The 20,016-nt window shown below is 47.7% G+C and overlaps 1 protein-coding gene across 2 annotated transcripts in view; it reads left to right on the forward strand.

Annotated features, from left to right (window-relative positions):
• LPIN2 (lipin 2) overlaps positions 1 to 20,016 on the forward strand; it is a 791,695-nt gene that overhangs the window by 753,322 nt on the left and 18,357 nt on the right. For both annotated transcript variants that reach the window (XM_086965600.1, XM_086965599.1), the window contains exon 19: positions 8,028 to 8,131. In XM_086965600.1, the coding sequence (XP_086821726.1) occupies positions 8,028 to 8,131 (104 nt within the window). The remainder of the gene's footprint in view (positions 1 to 8,027; positions 8,132 to 20,016) is intronic.

Below are 20,016 nucleotides of genomic sequence, written 5' to 3' on the forward strand. Positions count from 1 at the left end.
CCACCACTTGAGGTCTGCCGAGAAGTTGCAAGGGCAACATTTGAAAGTTCCATCATTTAGCTCCAATGTACCCTGAATTTCCCAGCCCTTCATCTTCTTAGTAAACAGCAGCCTTCAAGGAGGCCATGCTGCAAGTTTTCGAGATGCCGCTGGCTCCCTCTGGGCCCAACAGAGCAACCGGGACTTCTAGATGGGCTTCCGCTGGCAGGTCCTTCCTGCCCTGCAGCAGACTGTCCCATGAGATCCCATTGCGCAGGGCTGTACCAAAACTGGTCCAGACTTTCACTCCAGCCCCATGGTCCACAACATTTTCTTCCTTGCGGGTTCCAATATCGAATCCAGTCTCAATACCATCCGTTGGCCCTGAACAGACATAGAGGAGGCTGACAAACTACACAACCTATCTACCTAACTTGTTCTCTTTTTCAAATTACTGGTTGTGATGCTTTTTTAAGGTTCCTTTTGCATAGGTTCCCTCCATAGCCATGCCTCTGTGAAATCTAAATCTAGTCCTAAGATTTCATATGTGCAATGCATTTGAGCCTATGCAGTTGGTCGCTTATGTCACTGACAATCAAGACCGTTTTTCTGATTGTTGTCACTTCTGTGTTCTATGTGACTGAACTGCTAGCTCACTACACCACTTGCGTCTCAGACAAACTGGTGCTGAGGATTCGAGCTTCCTTCATGCCAAAGGTGTTCTCACTCATCCATGTCAGTCAAACAGTTACCCTGCCAACATTTATCGCCCCGCCCCGCCCTTCAAAAGCGAAGGAGAGGCTCCATCAGTTTCACACTAAGAGACCTTTGAGTTTGTACATGGAGCATACAAGAGACGGACATGTGGCTGTTCAGCTCTTTTAGAGTTTCCCAAAGCCCAAGAAAGTCACAAAAGTGCAAACCAGGACTGTTTTGTTGAAATCGGCTATCCGTTGGCTAAGAAGGAACCCCCATAAGTTGCAGCTCATTACACCAGGGCCAAGGCCACTCTGATGGTATTGGCAAGGTTAGCGGGGGTGCAGGTTCTGGATAGCTGACGTGGGCATCACCACACGCATTCAGAAAACACCACACTTGGGTTCAATATGAGGGACATGTTGCCTGCACACTCTTGCAATCGATTTCACTCCTCAGACGTTATTTCTTTGGAGGGTACACCTGCAGTGTCTATTCTTAAGATGAGGATACTGATGTTTTGGGTATCCAGCTGAAAAAATAGTTACTTAAAGTTAACTCGAGCCTCAGCATCACAAAATGGATGCTGCCACCACAGACACAAGTCTGACCTCCTGCTGCTGGGAGTCCTTCCAGCGAGGAGAGCTTGGACAAAGGGTTTCCTGTCAGGGGCGGTGCTAGCACCATCCCAGACAGGGTTTTGTGTATCCCAGGTAGGCAGGGCTGAGAGGAAGGTGACTGCAAGTGGCACCCCGGTGCTCACTGTGCATATGCCGGCTTGAACCAGTTCCAGGGGCACACCCGCCCCTGAGCTGGGGAAAGTCCGGACAAAGGGAGAGGGGTGTAACCACCCCTCTTCCTGGTCTCACCCATGGGCAGGACCTAGTCGCGTGCCAGCCCCTTTTCTTAGAATAAAGGTAGGAGCAGGCCCCCTTCCCAAACTAGATAATTCTGAATCTTGACTACTTTCCACGAAAGAACTCTTGAACATTTCTGAAGACTCTCCCTTGTGGCTAAGGAGTAGCCACCCTGCACCAGCGGGCACCATCTAAGCGCATGCGGTTTGCTGCAAGTCCATCCTCCGGATCAAGACTGCCCAGCTCGACGAGACCCGGATTCCCTGTCATCTCTGACCTCTACCTACATCGTCAGCCCAGCTGAGATTCGTGGGTGTGACGAGACCCGAGGGACCGGCCATCTTCAAGACCTGCACGACGCTTATCCAGCACGACCGCCGAGGGATCCTCAAGTGAGTGCTTTGGGGTTTGAGAAGCCCTAACCCTGAGCAGCTCCAGCACCAAAGTCCAGTCCCCCAGCATCCACGAGAACTGCGTGGGGCCCTTCTGCTCTTTGCTGCTCTCTTTGCTGCTCACCGCGTTGTCCGGCCACTTGCCTGCTGGCTTGTAGCCCTCCTGACGACGAACCACGACACTTCCATCGCTGGTCTGGTTGCTCCAGACTGGCCCTTTGAGTCCACCGCGTGGGCTTGCATTTGCCAAGAGTTGTTGCCCCAATCCTGGGTCCAGCATCGCCGACAGCAGACACCTTTGTGGGACAGCTCGCACCTCCATCCTGGTCGCCGACAACGCCTCCTGGTCCGAGAGACTGCAGAGCCCAGCGTCGCCCACTCACCTGGTCGAGGTGACTTCATCCGGTGCCATCCTGGTGCCCATCTGATCCCTGGCTAGTGATTAGGAACTGAGTCCCCTCTGCTTTCAGGTCGTCTCTATCATCGATCCAGGCTTGGATCACATCGAACTTCATCACTGGTCGCCTGCCAGCAACTTCTTCTTTCAGGCTCCATAGACTGTAACGAGGATTCCTGACGTCTTTTGAACCCTATGCAGCCGCAGCCCCTGGGCTAGGTAAACCTGAGCATTTCGGTGCTCCAACGTAGGTTCACTATCTAAGTGTCCAGATCCTGTTTCGTTTTCAGCCTATCTAGTCGGATTCGTCCGACAACTGTAACTTTACAAGATACTAGTATCCATAGACTTTGTCCCGCATCCCGCGTGAGAGTGCACACTCTGCACCCGATCTCCCTAGGCCTCCTGCTCCTAACCTGAAGGTTCAGTAGTGTAGTCCTAGTGGTCCGAAAGCCTCTGGATCTAGTTACTTACCTGCTAGTATTTCGCATTCCACTTTTGTAGTATATGGTTTTTCGTGCCCCCCGGGCATTTGTGTAAATTGTGCAACTTAAAGTATTTTCTTAAGAGTTTTGTTGTGTGCTTAGCTCCCTGACTCATAAAGAGTTCAGGGTAGACTTGTTATAAATAAATATCCTTTTATTTTCATAACAACTTGTGTGGTGTCCTTTCACTTGGTGGTTTTATTGACTGCACAATTAATTAAAATCTTTACAGTAAAAGAGTAAGTACAAAGATCAATAGTTCTAAAAATAACCTTCTAAATAAAATAAAGAGTAAAGAGGTATACCTATGCTGATTAGGATAATGGTATATAGGGGAAAGCAGTGTGGGTACAGAGAAGTGCAACTCCCGCAGTCTTAGTCTCATTAATTAGGGGTTCCCAGCATTTATATTGGTACGGGTAAGACTTTGCGTTGCTGGTTGCAATGGCGAGCTGGTGACTTTTTCGGTGGAACAACTGGTCTGTTCAGCTCATATCAGTTCTTGTTGTGGTGAGTATCCTAAGTTAGGGGGAGGTACTCTCATTATGAGTTTTTAGTGCTATACTAATTTGATGAACAAATTTCGCTGATCGCGCTAGGAACATGGTATTGGTCGTTGACAGGCACAGGGCTGATGCTTCTGAGCATGTTGTAATGCTCTGATTGAGACAGATCGGGCGCAGCAGTCGCCGACGTTCGCTCTTGAAATGAGGACAGCAGCAAAGAAGGTGCAACCAGGATTCCCTCTTGTATGTGCAAAGCCTGCAGGATGTTGGGGCCCCTTTTTGGAGCCAGGCTGGGTTGAAATCAGCTATCCCGAGCGTGACCAGCCTCATGGATAGAATTTTACTTCGGGCATGTGTTGTAATGGCCTCGCTTAGATATGGTTGTGCTTTGCCCACCGTATAGGAGTTGTTTAGGGATTCCAAGTTGGAGCTTCGACGGATGGATCTGTGATCAAGTTCAAAGGAGATTTCATTCACTTGTTTATTGATAGCTCTCTTCCAAAAGTTCAGCGGGATGTCCTGCCGCGGTAGATTTTCATCTACTAACTTAAGGGCTTTAGTTGCTTTTCCCAGCCTAATGTGCCATGTCGATGCTGGATCTTCAAAGATGGGGCGCAGATGGTATTTTAGGGAGTTGGCCGGGGCCTTTAATATCCTTAGGTACAGTTTGATGAGCTCCCCCTGGCCAATCACGTCTGGCCTTGCAAGGCCAAGCTCCAGTCTCAGCCTAGTTCTCATGGCGGACCTTGGGATATGTAACACCGACTTGTACGCCTTAATTTGGGCAGAGGAGAGGAGTGCATCCAACTTCCCTGGAAATGCCAAGTGCCCGTAAGAGATTGCGGGCAGAAGTTTTGCCTTCAGAGCTATCAAGATTGGGCTAGCAGAGGGGCTGATCAGGTTCCGGTTTAGTTGTCTTAACAGGTGTGTTACCTTATTAGCTTTTGAGGCCAGATGATTGAAATGGACATTTGCTTTTGCCCGTTCCGATAACCAAACCCCCAGATAATTATAAGAGGCCACTGAGTGTATTTGAGCGTTCCCCAGCTGCCACTGTGCGTGCCGTTTATGACGGAACGATCCGAAGATGATGACCTTGGTTTTTCCTTTATTGACCGTCAGGCTGTTGGCAACGTTGAAACTGTTTAAGGCCGTTAGAGCTCTTTGCAAGCCTATCCTCGTATGATCCATAATGGCTGTGTCGTCGGCGTACTGTAAAAGTGGTAGCCTTGTGTTTCCTAGTCTGGGTGCTACTAAACTGGCACCTTTTAAAGCCTCTCCCAAATCCGCAGTGTATAGATTAAATAGGAGGGGGGCCAGCACGCACCCTTGCTTCAGCCCATTTGCTGTAGATATTTTGCGAGTGACTGTGTGTGAGCTTGTTTTAACCCGCACCCAGGTGGCTTCATAAAGTGCCATTATAGCCTTCAAAAGTTTCGATGTTATCCCCCATTTTTCTAACTTCCACCAAAGGCGTTTTCTGTCCACTTTGTCAAATGCTGTACTGTAGTCCACAAAGCAGCAGAATAGTGGGGGATGGTTCTTCTGGGTTGCCTTGGCTGAAAGATGTGCTAACGCCAAGACATTGTTCATTGTAGAGGCCTTGGCCCTGAAACCAGTCTGATATGTTGGTATTATTTTTTCCTCTTCGGCCCATTTTTCCAGATCGGTGAGTAAAAGGCGTGCATATGCCTTGGCCTCCAAGTCAAGCAAGGCAATGAGCCTATAATTCGAAGGCTCGGAGCGGTCGCCTTTTTTGAAGATCGGAAACAGTATGGAGCCCCTCCAGGAGTCGGGGATTATTGTGGTGTAGTAGGCGTAGCTAAAGAGTGGAGTTAAGAGTGTCGCCCAGAACTCTGCTGCCTGTTGAAACACTGGTGCTGGGATCCCGTTGGGCCCGGGCGCGCCGTCATTCCTCATCCGCTTGATGGTATTGATGACCTGTCTGGTGTTTGCCCAGGTTGGTGTAGTTGTGAGGGCGGCGGCCGGTGGGCTGTTACACCTTACGTTGTTTTTTGGGGTTAGGGTGGCTATTTCTAACTGGAGGCAAGGCTGTTGGATTTTCTCGGTTAGCTCCACCATATCCACTGTCGGGGGATCCTGGCTGGAGGCAGATTCGTATAGCTGTTTCACGTATTGGATCCAAACTTTTTCGGCTACTCCGTTTTCCCTCGTTGGCCCTCGGTTGCTCAGCTGATTGATGAAGCTCCAGAGTCGGGCGGGGTTCTTTTGTTTAAGAAGAAGGAAGACTTTTAGCCATTTACTTTCCGTGTCCGTTTTTTTTAGTTCCCATAACTTCTTCCTTAGGGAGGTCCTCAATTCCGATATTGAGGGCCCTTCTGCTTGGTGGCCGCCTCTTTTCTTTACTGTGCAAGCCTTTTGCAGAAGTTGTTTAAGTTCCCGGATATCCTGGGGGCAAGTTCTCCGATTCTTGAAGGGCACTTTTGTTGTAGGATTATGTGATTTGGGGTTACCGAGTTTATTTTGTAGGTCCTCAATGATTTGCACCCATCCTGTTGTGGGGAAACCAAGTGCGGGCAGTCTCCCTTGCTGTATCTGACATAGCCATGATTGAAGTTTTCCCTCTGTCTTGTCTGTCCACTTGATTCTCCGCAGGGCAGTGTGTTTCTCCTCCCCGCTTGACTCCCCAATGGTATGATAGGGAGTGGCGGCCGGTATGACCAGCTGGAATGATGCTTTTAATGGCCTATGGTCGCTGTCCTGTCGGTTCACGACTTCGTAATCAGTCATTCTATCCGCCAGTGTCCCACTTATCAGGATGTAGTCAATTCTGGACAGATTTCGAAAAGTGGGATGTGGCTGCCAGGTGCTTGAACCCAATTTTTTCTGCGTATGAGTAGATGACAATTTGTAGCTGTGAAAGAGATCGCGCAGGGGAGCCGCCCTTCCTGAGCCTCGAGGAAGGGTTTCCAAGTTATCTAGGTCTTTTAAGTTAAAGTCCCCTGCTAAAATGACCTGGGGTGTATTGTATTTGGTTAACAAGTCCTCCAAATTGGATGCCAGAGCCTCCAGGTGGTCTTTCATAAGAGACTGTGCGGGGTTGATGTAGCAGTTTAATACAAGTAGATGAATTGGTAGACTAGTGAGGCTCAGACCCCTTATCAGTAGTGCTTGTAGACCGACCGTGTTCACGTGGATATGGGAGGCATCGAATGCGCACGCATGTTTTATGAATATCGATAGTCCACCTGCTGGGCGGCCGAAAAGGTTCTTTTTCGTTGCTGGTACTTGGAACTCATAATACCCTGCCAGGGGGGTGGAGGTCAAGGCCCAGGTTTCTTGGAGACAGATTAAGTCCCCACATTCCAGAAACTCATAAAGAGTTCAGGGTAGACTTGTTATAAATAAATATCCTTTTATTTTTCATAACAACTTGTGTGGTGTCCTTTCACTTGGTGTTCACTTGGTGTTCAAGGGGTATATGTGATGGTATAACAGCTGGCTTAACACGCTCTCTAGAGTTTAGCCTAAAGACTGCTCTTGTCCATGCTACTAGGATAGCTGGTCTATAAGGTTGACTTACAACCAATCATCAATAAGGGTCGTTTGGATTGATACATAGTGATCACTAGAATAGTGAGCACTGCATATCAGGCCAACTTCTCACACTTACCTCTCTTTCTGGTCGGCACTCTTACAGTAGATTTCATACTTCCTTCCTCTTTGTTCTGTGGAGGGGACTACTGAACATCATAAGGAGGTTTTAACTTAGTTTTACACACTGTCCTCTGCAATTTGTTCCAAGTGCTCTGAGTCTGAGGTGGTGGAAGGTGAAACATTAAGAAACTCATGTCCACGCGCAGGGGTGCTGTTATATGCAAGACTGCTTTTTTTATACCAGGGCAATAAGTAGGCCTGGGCGGTAAATTCCGTTCCGCTCGCGGAATTTGGGTAATTTCGCACTCTGCGGAGAACGCAAAATTACCCAAAATTCTGCGTTCCGCAGCTTCGTGGAATTTTAGCTTGTTCTCAAAATGCGTGTTAGCAAGATATTTCTCCTCAAGCACGCAAACCGCGGTCGCGAACAGGAAAAAAGCATCGCGAACACGCAATTCCGCGTGTTCACAGAATTTCTGCGTGTTCGCAGAGATTTTTACCGTTTCGCAGAACTTTGAATAGCGCGACTACGCAAATTCTGCCCACCCCTAGCAATAAGAAGCCACCGCAAAGCTATGCAGGCTCAATCTACCGGAGTGTGGACATGGCTGAAAATATCTCCAGCTCCGATCTGGAAATAATCTGATTATGAGGCATCTGCAAGTAGATATAGTATCCTTCCGAAAGAGTGTTACTAAAGATTAGCAATTTGTCCCTTTTTGCTTTCCATTCTGCCCTTTGCTTATTTCAGATTCTGTGTTTTATCAGAAAGGATGCAAGGGGCATTTGATGAATAACCAAAATGGTCTTTTTAGTGTTGCCTTGTATTCAACAGTACTGCCCAAACTAATAGCGATTCACTTTACTTATTGAGGGTCTGTGATTGGGAACGTTAGCAGATGTTAGTTGCTGAATATCCTTAAGTCACAAACATTTACAGTATGTACCCTTCTTAATTTATGATGTTTGGGGCTGTTTTTAACAAAACAATACAGATATGTTATATTAAGCATTTATTTCTGAATTCTGTCTTGGGGTTTATTTTCATAATGTATTTAATTTTTTCTCACAACACAAGTAATGTGTTAATTTTGCAGGATGTTTTTGCTTACATTCAAGTTGGGGTCCCAGACTGTAGAATTTTTACAGTTAACCCAAAAGGAGAACTTATTCAAGAGAGGACGAAGGGGAACAAGACAACGTACGTCTATTTTAATATAATTACAGATAACTAAGTTTACCTGTTTCTGCAGCTCTTAAGTATTTCCAAAAATGTGCTTCTTTAAATGTCATTGTGATTGAAAACCTATATAAGAGTGTCTGTCAAATAAAGCTAGAAAAGTGAGTTCATGTTTTATGCTTCTTCAGCTGTGCATGTAGTATTGGCATCTAGCCTGTATTAGGTAATGGGTGCCCTGTCTCTGTTTGTACCTTGGTGCATTTTTAAGAGGGTGTGCTGGGTGAAAACAGCAACAGTTCACTCTATTACAGATAATGTGCACAGATGCGAACTTGCAGCTGCCCTGGGGAAGCAAATTCGTTTTTACTGAAGGAGGAGCTGCTCTTTGAAGCAGCCACTCTGCCTTTTCTAGAGCAAGTGGCACCTGTCTATTCTTCAAAGGGGGACAAAGATTTAGCTGGAGCGGGTGCAGTGAGTGACGCTTGTGAGGAGGGTGGCAAGGAGGGGGGTCCATATTCCATCTCCAGAAGCTGCCCTCATAGGGCTCATTAAGTGTGCCCCACCTTTTTATGGCGTTCAGGCAGTGTGCCTTCTGACTGCCTGTTTGCCTCTTCACCCACTTTCAAAATATGTGATAGGTGCAGAGGCAGTGTTTCCCTCATTTGCATGGGGCCACGCTCCTCAAATGAGGGACTGCCTCCTTAAAGTATCTCTGGCACACACAGAGCACTACAAAAGGGGCTCCTGCTGCCCCTTAGGTAGTGCCCTGGAGGAGCAAAAAAAATAGCACAGATGCCGTTTGTGCCCCTCAGCACTGAATGTAATACAGCCCCTGATGTTAAATTAATTAGGTTCATAGGTATTACCCTGGTTCCTGTGGGATTCTCAGGAGTAAAAAAGATTTCTCTGAGATGTAACACAAAGGTCTTGGCATTCTGTGAAACACATGATGTTGGTAGAAATAAGGCTTTGGTGACTTGAGAGCTACACAGTCATCATATCAGATATTTCTTTCTGCACTAGATGAGCCATTCAGTCCTGCTGCTGTGTCGAGGCTGCTTTTCTATTTGTACTTCAATTTTTGTAGGAATCATATTTTGCTTCCTCAACATATAACCACCACATTGAGGGAAAGTCACAGTTTGTGGAGAAGGATGTGTGTTAGTAGGTTGATGCGTTGTCAGCAGGTTGATGCGTTGTCAGCTTAACACAGCCTGTTTTTAAATTTCTACCCCTGTGTGCTAATGTAATCACACTTTTGAAAGAGCATTACATTTAGCTACTTGACTCGACTGTGGCTGTCCTGTAAGGTAAAACATCCATACTAAGCAACATTTTCTAAGATGCCATACATTGATGTGGCAGGCATGGAAATGCTGAGCGATCTGCTTCTGCATGTGTTGTTGATGCACAAATTGTGGTGGTATCATGGGCCAGAAACCTCAAGTACAATGCTTCTCACAGAACATCAAGCACCCATAGCAGTCAGTACCTTTGTTACTGATACTTCACTGCATCAAAATCTGGGACACTTAAAATCAGAACACAGGTGGAAATGTACAACATTACTTGCTGACAATCCTAATTCCAGTGGTGCAAGCATCTGTTGACGTTTAGATGCAACTTTGGTCTGTAAAATATGTGGCAAAAGGGGACGTAGGTCGGAGCTTAGAGTCAACATTCCAAGTTGAAGGTCCAGACTGGTTCATCTTGTCCATTGGAGAGGACCATGATATTTCAGTGCTTTTCCTTCCAGTGCTTTAACGTTGGACTCTTTTGATGGAAATAATGTTGGTTGACGTGGTGTGTCTTCCCCTATTGAGTAAAAACACTGACAGGACTGTGTTAGAAAACCAATGCTGCAGAGTGTACCTAGCATCACAGAAAACACTTGGATGGAGGAATAAGTGCACACTCAAATGTCAATCACCACACACATTTGGATTCAATTGGCAAATGTGTCTGTTAAATACCTTATCCTATGACAGCAACATCAACCAGATTACCATCACAGCCAGAGCACAGTACACCTATGGCACTTGAGTAAAATGAGGACTGCCACTTCATGTTCCAAAACATCAAAACCTTTGGGCAGTGCCAATAAAATCTCAGCACAGGAAACAGCAATGTGCATTTCTGATAGACTTCTAGCTGCAGGTTCTCCAGTACTGAATCTTTTATAGATTCACATGCTTGAATCTTCCCCGTCGTCATGGTGGGAGTCCCACCATGACGACGGGGAAGAATCAAGAATGTAAAGTTATAAAATATATCAATACTGGAGAACCACAGTGTACAGTTAAGTAACTTGTTTTTTCTTCACCTTTTGAATATTCCCCTGGCTTCAGACTGGACCTTGAAACTTTTCAGTAGTACATCAGTACGCCTTCAGGTGGCGCTGTGTGGTTCTGCACTGACTGAGTTCCACCCCGGAAATGATGTGCAGGGCCCAATTTGGCATCACCCTTGTGCACTGATATCAGTTCCTTTCTTTTCATTGATGAGGTCCCCTAACCCTACCAGGATTACAATTGGTTTGAAGACCTACAGGAGACTAGTAGTTCCAATACCTCCCGTGAAATTAGTCTCCGCTCACCTCATGGACCTGCTACTGAAGAATTTGCTTCATACACCATTGTGAATGATGCAAAGGGCGGCTGAAGTCCTTGACCACCAATTTCCCACCATGGAGGTTACCACCAATGTTTTGACAGAAGTCCTCCAACCAGGACATGCATTTTATGAACCCTTTGGTTTAAAACGGTGCTGACAAATACCTTATTGGGGTGTGTGCCTGACCTTGCTCCAGCTCCTTAGTTAGTCAGCAAATTTCAGGCACCATCGACCTGCTCTAGACAACCCTGTTTTTCTTTCACAGTACCTTTCGCCCGACAGCCTGGTGGTGCAAGCTTCCACGAGTCTCTTTAATCCTAATACCTTTCCTACAACTCCCCTGGACACGAATTCTAATCCGGCAGAAACGTTTGGTGAATGTGTTTTTGTTCTTTAGTCTGGCAAGCAAATCTGTTAATGCCAGCTGCTTGTTCGACCATTACTTCCACACCCTTTAGGGTTAGGTGGCACAAATCCTCCTTAGTGTACCTGAAGACCTCCGGCCTGTTCTCGCTCGTGCGATTCAAGGCTGCCAGGATGTTCCAAGTTCACGATTCATTGTGACTTGGTTACCACCAAACCCCATTGCGCAGGTCCTAGGCACCTCCTTTGCCATTCGCCATCATGTGTTGCTGTGATTGACTGGGTTCTATGGGCTCCGACTGTTAAAATGAATAAATAAATAAACATTTTGACTAACATTAGCATTTTCTGTCTATCATGTTATGTTAGAGTGCCTGTCCTATACATGTCTATTTTGAAGACAATTTAGGGTATTGAGTTAGGATAACAGTTGTTCAAAATAATTGATTTCTAGCTATAACTTCCTCTCTCTGGCTCCGACTGTCGGGCCATGAATCCAAAGTTTTTGTTTGAGCGATCCAGAAAGCTTTTAGAGGCCCGGCAGTCTGTTCCGCGTCGCTCCAGGTCTTGCTCAAGGGGAAGGTCTCGAGACCGATTACGGAGCCACCACATCTCGTCCAAGTCTTCGCACTCCTCAGGTAAGTCGAAGCACAAGAAGATGAGGAAGCACTGTTGCTCTTCGTCCTCCCTCTACAACCCCCCTCTCCCCGACGCGACACGGGAACTGGAAGGCATCGCTCTAAGGCTCAGTCTCCAGTGCCTGATTCAGGGCCGACTCCGCGCCTCCCCCGTTTCCTGGAGCCGGGGCATCCCCTGCCCAGCTCAGTGCATTTTACGAAGCCCGCCATTCTATCTTTGGGCAGACCGACTCCGCTGGTACGGCTTTGGGTCCAGCAGAGCCAGTAGCGGAACCAAATTTCATTTAGTCAAAACAGTACAATAAATAGAGGTATGGCGGCAAGACCTGGCAGGAATGGAAGACAATAGCAAACACAAGATGATGGATGGAGTGTTGAAACTTTTCACCCACTCACCCCAGTCACGAGATCTGGGTTGAATACATCATTCTTTTCCTCACTATGACACCCCAGTTTGGACCCGGTCCCCTTTAGTGGGAGATGTTCACCAGTACTCGGGTAAAATATACTGTCATCCCTAAAGAGTCTTTCAAACTAAATCCTCAATCCCAGCCAGTCTTTCCAGCTGTAGAGAAGCGAAGCTCCGCAACTGCCAATAATGCCCAAAAAGAGGTCCTAACCTTGAAATTCAAAGGGGACCAGACGCCGATTAATCAAAACAGTACACTAAATAGAGTTATGGCAGCAAGACTTGGCAGGAAAGAAAGACTAAACAGGATTTTATTCCAAAGCCGTGGAATTGAGTATTTGCACCTGAACCTGGAGGGAAAACGATCAAGCCATGCTGCAGGGGGGAAGAATCTGACCAAGGTTGCCCACCTTCATTCTCCAAACTCGCTAGCCTATTTGATCAGGGTGCAGAGCTTTTAAATAATTATACATGCCATCCGATTTCTAATTTGAATATTCAATGCCATCATCCTGCACACATCAGAATGTACAGCCAGTGGCAAGTAATTCTCTCCGCTCAACAAGTCTGACGTCATAAAGTAGGATGTATGACTGATGGTGCCTAAGAACCAGCCTTTGCCCCAGTATTGGAACTTTCATAGATTCCCATGCTTTGTATCATTCCCCGTCGTCGGAATGGGAGCCTCGGTAAATAGTAAAAAACTATAGTAGTAAGCACAAAGTGAAAAAATAGGCCTAGGCCTCATCTCATTTTGTAGCTTATCCACCTCTTTTTGTAAAAGAGACCAAATTTCTGCAGCAGCCAATCAGAGCAGCCTCACCCCATAGAACCTTCCTGAGAGAAGCTCAGAGCCTCAGATTTTCTACCGCACGTTGTGCAAGGGAGTCTCCATTGAGCTCTGCTCAGTTTTCTTCAGTTTTTTCTTCAACTACTTGGATTTTTTCTCAGCATGTCGGAGAGGAAAGCCCTTTTTAGAGCCTGTGCCACCTGCTCTAAGAAGAGGTTGTTTGTCGAGGATAAACATGAGGATTGTATCTACTGTTTATATCCGGACCATAAACCAACAGGCTGTCCGATTTGCAGATCCTTCTCAGCCAAGACCCAGAGGGACAGGGAAGGACGTCTCCTCACATGGCTTCAGAAGATGAAAGACCGGAAAGACGACATCTCTTCGGACAGTGAGGGCTCCTCGTCTATGGGGTCTTCCAGAAGGTCTCAAAAAAGGGGTAGGTCCCCCCTTTCTGCTTCAGACGAGTCCCGTCACAAGGCCTTACCAGGGACCTCTGACAGGTCCGACAGGCCGGCTGCCCAAAAATCTCCTCACCGAGGTGAAAAGGAGAGGCAGGGTAAGCCTGAGGAACTTCCGGCCTCAAAAAAGGTGAGAAAGGCTTCTACAGTCTCTTCGCCTTCCTCAGAGAAAGATCGTGGGGTCAACAAGCCTTCAACCCCGACTCAAGAGGTCGCTTCAGACAAGAAGCAGAAACCGTCGACGACTAAACTCCCAGGTACGTCGTCTACGAGTGTTAAAAAGGACAGCTCTACCAAGGTTGCCTCGTCGATGGGCTCGTCGACGACGGCTGCGTCGACGCCTACACCGTCGACTGTTTTCAAGGTTCCGGAATCCTGCTCGTCGTCGACGAGGGTGTCCACCTCCACGTCGACGACAATGTCTGCAAAGCTGCCGTCGACGGCGGTGTCGTCGACGAGAACGACTTCGACGACGACGATGTCGACGACGCCGGTTGCCATGTTGATGACGACGAGCTCGTCGACGGTCCCGTCGACGATTCCACCATCGTCGACGATGAGCTTCACCTCGTCGACGACGCTATCCTCGTCGACGAAGACACTTTCTATGTCTACACTTCCACTGTCGACACAGACACAGAAGACCTTCCCGTCGACGACGGCCTCGTCGACGACGGCCTCGTCGACGACGACCTCGTCGACGATGGAAATGGCGGGAAAACATGTTTTTTCACGGAAAAGGAATCAGATCACGCCAGAGATGACGTCTCCTCGCCAGGTTCAAAAGCTACCACCAACACTACTATTGGAGGATGACTCTGAGGAAGAGACTTTCAGTGAATTTGGGCAGGCCTATAGCCCTTCTGACCTCCAGGTTAAGGTGCAGGAGTTTAGCTCTGAGGAGGAGCAGATGGAACGACAGCACTATGCTCCAGAGCATTATTATGAGGAGGAACGTACTGCTACCAGGCGCGTGCCTCCACAACAACCGAGGCGTCAGTTACCTGAGGGTATGGTGGCAATACCATCCACTTTAGTGACGGATTTACAACTTATGTTGCGGGATTACAAGCAACGTTTCCTCGCGCCTCCGGAAACCCAACAAGTGCGCCCCACGACACCTCCGCCTCAGACATTACGTCCGGTGGCAGACCATTCTTTACCCCCAAGGGAAGTGCGCCCTCAAGAGGTAGTACAGGTGCAAGATACTGATGATGATGACGCTGCGTCTTCTGATGCAGACCAGCAAGCGGATCCTGATCAAGATCAACAGGCGCCATGGAATACTGCTGACCCTATAGATCCGGACAACACCGACCCGGATAATATTACTTCGCCTCCAGCGGATGTTGGAGGGTTTCACAATTTAATGGACAGGGCATCCAAAAGATTTGGTCTCCCAGTGACCACAGTGCAATCGGATTGCTTTTTGTATGACTTTAAAGAACCATTCAGAAAGTCAGTGAGGTCCATTCCAATCATTGAGCATGTCTGGTCTGAGGGCTTGAAGGCTATGCATAATCCGGCCACAGTCCTCCCGGTACTTCCGAGACTAGAAAAGAAGTATAAGGCACCGGATGGCAGTCCAGCATGTTTACTTGGCCAACCGAAACCGGATTCGGTCATTTCGCAGGCTGCCCAGAGCAAGTCCAAGAATCCTTCTACGCCGATGACTACGCCGCCGGATAAGGAGGGCAGGCGCCTAGACAATGTGGGCAAGAGGTTTTCAGCTATGGCCAGTCTCCTGGTTAGAGCAGCCAATGCGTTAGCGATTCTGGGACGCTATGATCGACAAATGTGGTGCGATCTTGCCCCATTTGTAGACGAACTGCAGGATTCGTCTAAGGAAGATGTGAAGAAGATTTTGCTCGAAGGGGAGCGGGCCTCTTCGGAGGTCATTGGTGTGGCAATGGATATTGCAACCACCGCATTCCGAGCACTAGCCGGCTCGGCGGTTCTGCGACGCCAAGGGTGGCTAAAGGCCACATGGTTCAGGCAGGAGGTGCAGAATAAGATCTTGGATCTACCATATGACGGTGAGATGCTATTTGGCAAGCACGTCGATGAGGCCCTGCAAGGAATCAAAAAGGACACGGATACAGCTAAGTCCTTGGGTACATTGCAGTATCGTAAGGTGCCCTTCAGAGGAGCTAGAGGAAGAGGTTTTTCTTCTTATCGTGGAGGTAATCAAAATCGCTACTCTTCTGGATCTCAGTCCAGCCAGTCGTATAAGCCTCAATACTCTCAAATGGGTTCTTTCTCTCGCCAGCAGCCTAAAGGACGTCAGGGGCAACAAAGGAGAGACAACACCAGGAAACAATAGCGGCCAGGTGGCTCTTTCCACTGTTCCTGTTCCCTCATTCACATCTGTGGGGGGCAGGATTTCCCATTGCCTACACAACTGGATGATTATTACATCGGATCAGTGGGTCCTCCAGATTGTCAGAGAAGGACACACATTGGAGTTTCAAGAACTTCCTCCAACAAGAGCGCCGGATGCCTTCCCTCCAAAACATCTCAGGCTCCTTCATCTCGAAGCCCACCAGCTTTTCACCAAGGGGGCGGTAGAGCCTGTACCCCTTTCGCAGAAGGGGAAAGGGTTCTATTCCAGGTTCTTCCTGGTTCGGAAGACAAGGAACAAGTGGCGTCCAATTTTAGATCTACGGCAGCTCAACACTTATCTCGTGAAGTTGTCCTTCAGGATGGTCACTCTTCAGGACATCCTTCGTCTGCTCAATCCGGGGGATTGTATGGCGACCCTCGATTTGGAGGACGCCTACTTCCACGTTCCTATCCATCCAGCTCACAGGCAATATCTGCGCTTTACAGTGGGCAAGAGTCACTTTCAATTCAAGGTACTGCCATTTGGTCTCCGGTCCGCCCCACGGATCTTCACAAAGGTTCTAGCTCCGGTGGCAGCTTTTCTCAGAAAACAAGCTATTCAGGTGTTTCCATACCTGGACGATTGGCTGCTGAAAGCTCCATCTGTTCAAGAAGCGTCCAGTGCAGTCCGGACGTGCAGGGATCTGTTCGAGCGACTAGGTCTTCGACTCAACAGGGAGAAATCGGTTTTATACCCATCCAGGTCAGCAAGGTTCCTAGGAGCCATCCTGAACACGGACAGTTGCTTAGCCCTTCCATCGGAGGAGCGCCAGACCAAACTAATGTGTTCAGCTCGTCTTCTCCAATCTCGAAAGACACTGACAGTTCGCAAGTACAAATCACTTCTCGGATCGATTTCATCTTGCATTCCTTTAGTTCCGCACTGCAGGCTCAGGATGCGTCCACTACAAGAGCAACTGGACAGACAGTGGCGGCAGGTCACAGGATCCTTCGACGACAAGGTTGTCATTACCAAGGAAACGAGAACAGCAGGCGGCTGGTGGCTGGAAAAAGACAATCTTTCCAAGGGCTTATCGTTCCTCATTCCTCCATCTCCCCTGATTGTAACAACGGACGCTTCCATGGAAGGATGGGGAGCGGTCCTCCAGGAGCTGAAGGTCAGCGGTCACTGGAGTCCAGTGCAACGCAAGTTCCATATCAACCTCCTGGAACTTCTCGCGATCCGCTTGGCTCTTCAAGCTTTTCTTCCGAGGATTCAAAACAGGGCAGTGCTGGTTCGTACGGACAACACTACAGCCATGCACTACATAAACAAACAGGGTGGCACAAGATCCTCCACCCTCTCCAAAGAAGCCCAAACGATATGGAATTGACAATACAGAACAACGTCTCCCTCTCAGCGGAAGATCTAGCGGGGACACTCAATGTCAAGGCGGACGCTTTGAGTCGTCAGAGGACAGTCTCTCACGAGTGGGAACTGGATCAGACCGTTCTGGAGGAACTCTTTGCTCGATGGGGGACACCATCAATCGACCTGTTTGCGACTCCCCAGAACGCCAAATGCCTGTCCTTCGCAAGCAGGGTTCACCATCGGGAATCCTTGGGGAATGCGCTTTTGATTGCCTGGTCAGGCGCCTTTGTTTACGCCTTTCCTCCCATTCCACTGATTCCGAAGTTGGTCAGCAAACTCAAGGTGGAACCGGGCAGGATGATTTTGATCGCTCCAGCATGGCCCAGACAAGTTTGGTACTCGGAGCTTCTTCTCCTCTCTCAGGACCAGCCAGTTCTCCTGCAGCCTGTTCCAACTTTGCTAACAATGTCTCACGGTCAGGTTCTACATCCGGACTTGAAGTCCCTGCGATTGACAGCGTGGCTCCTGAGTTCAGAGAGTTCCAGGGTTTAGATCTCTCCAGTGAGTGTAGAGACATTCTAGCTCAGGCTCGAGCCCCTAGTACCAACAAGACCTATCGAGCCAAATGGAAGAGATTCTGTGTTTGGTGCCAGAAGGAAGGTTTACACCCGTATACTTCTTCTCCACACAAGCTCTTGCCTTACATTCTTTCACTGGCGAAATCGGGATTGGCTCCATCGTCGATAAAGGTCCATCTGGCAGCCATATCTAGATTCAGACGTTCATCTTCAGGGCCTTCCCTATGGTCGGCCAGGATTGTCAAACAATTCCTGAAAGGTTTATTCAGGGTTTTTCCTCCAGTCCGGCCACCTCCTCCGACCTGGCACTTGAATCTAGTTTTGTCATCCCTCATGAAAGCCCCTTTTGAACCTGTGCATAAGTCTCACCTTAAGTTTCTTTCCTGGAAAGTGGCTCTTCTCTTGGCCCTGACATCGGCTCGCAGAGTAAGCGAGATCCAGGCTTTCACGATTGAGGAACCATTCCTCCAGTTTAAAAATAATGTGCTGATTCTACGGACGAATCCTAAATTTATCCCGAAAGTTCCTTCGGAATTCCACCTAAATGAACCCGTGGTCCTGAAACCATTTTTTCCAAAACCTTCTTCACCTGCGGAAAGAACTCTGCACTCTCTGGACATTCACAGATGCCTGAAATTCTACCTGGAGCGAACGAAGCAGTTCAGGAAATCTTCACAGCTCTTTGTTTCCTTCAGTGCTCCACGCAAGGGTTGTGCAGTTTCTAAGGCTTGTATTTCCCGTTGGATTTCCAGTGCTATACAATTTTGTCACCAGGCGGCTGGGAAACCTCTGCAGCGAGCAGTTCGTGCTCACTCTACCAGATCCATGGCTTCCTCTGCGGCGTTATTCGCAGGAGTCCCTATCAAAGACATTTGCAGGGCGGCAACGTGGAGCAGTGTCCACACCTTCACCCGCCACTATTGCCTGGATTCTTCTGTGAAGGAGGATGCAGCAGTGGGCCAAGCAGTCCTGAAGAATCTTTTCCAATAAGTCGGTGAGCTTTCCTTTCTATCCCGCCTTCCGTTGCATATTTTGTATACTGCATTATTGTCATATTTCATGATCCTATGTGTTCTGCTGTTTTTTACAGATATGTGTCACATTTTCAGGTTCAGGTATGACAAAATATGTTTTCTTTACTGCTAGTTACTCTGATACAAAGCATGGGAATCTATGAAAGTTCCAATACTGGGGCAAGAAAACAAGTTACTTACCTGTAACTTTGGTTCCCCAGTATTGGTAACTTTCATAGATTCCCATGCGCCCACCCACCTCCCCTGGGAAAGCTCACTCTTCTGATCTTGGTGGATAGCTGTATACAACGGCTACGAAAATCTGAGGCTCTGAGCTTCTCTCAGGAAGGTTCTATGGGGTGAGGCTGCTCTGATTGGCTGCTGCAGAAATTTGGTCTCTTTTACAAAAAGAGGTGGATAAGCTACAAAATGAGATGAGGCCTAGGCCTATTTTTTCACTTTGTGCTTACTACTATAGTTTTTTACTATTTACCGAGGCTCCCATTCCGACGACGGGGAATGATACAAAGCATGGGATTCTATGAAAGTTACCAATACTGGGGAACCAAAGTTACAGGTAAGTAACTTGTTTTCTTCAAGGTGATTCAGGGAAAGACATGGAATCAGATGGCTCTGGCTGGTACTATAAGATTAACTGTTACACAAGGTATCATAATACGCAGATGGTAAGCAGAGACGCAAACAACTTCCCAGAAATTGTGTAGCTGATGGATAAAGTTTGTGGAGGAATAAGGGAACTGTGAAAGTAAATCCAACAGCTCAGACAAACCAACTTAGCAAGCAAGTTTGAAATTTGTTGATGCAAAAGGACCCATATCAATTCCACAACCTGCCTGCTGTAGCCGCTGCATCTTAGTGGGCACAGGTAACCCAAATCTAATTGAGTATATACAGAGGTCCGTTCTATTAGCAAATTCCTTTTGAGCCACCAGAATTGTACTCAAACCAAATATAAAGCTGGAGAACCACAATCATACATTCACTGGGCTTAAAAATGCCTATTATCATGAAACCACTGTCATGAAGAAACAAGTCTGGACCAACCAAGTTAGCCATATAGCCAACATTGAAGCAGCAAATAAGAAATTCGAACTAGGCTAAAACACTATATTCTGTTTATCAGCAGATTTAAGATGATGAGCAATGCTAGGTGGCCACAGAAAAGGGACGCTGCATCCCAGGAGCTGACTTCCACAGCAACATAACATTTTGGCTCACTGAACCAGGCCAACTCAGACTGACTTGTTTCTGGCTCAATAATCAGGAACATGGTTGCAGTGGATGGGAACCAAACTGCTTGATCATCTCATGGATTGTGGTGCAAGT

This window comes from Lissotriton vulgaris, chromosome 4_1 (genome assembly GCF_964263255.1).
Source record: "Lissotriton vulgaris chromosome 4_1, aLisVul1.2, whole genome shotgun sequence".
Classification (NCBI taxonomy): Eukaryota; Metazoa; Chordata; class Amphibia; order Caudata; family Salamandridae; genus Lissotriton; species Lissotriton vulgaris.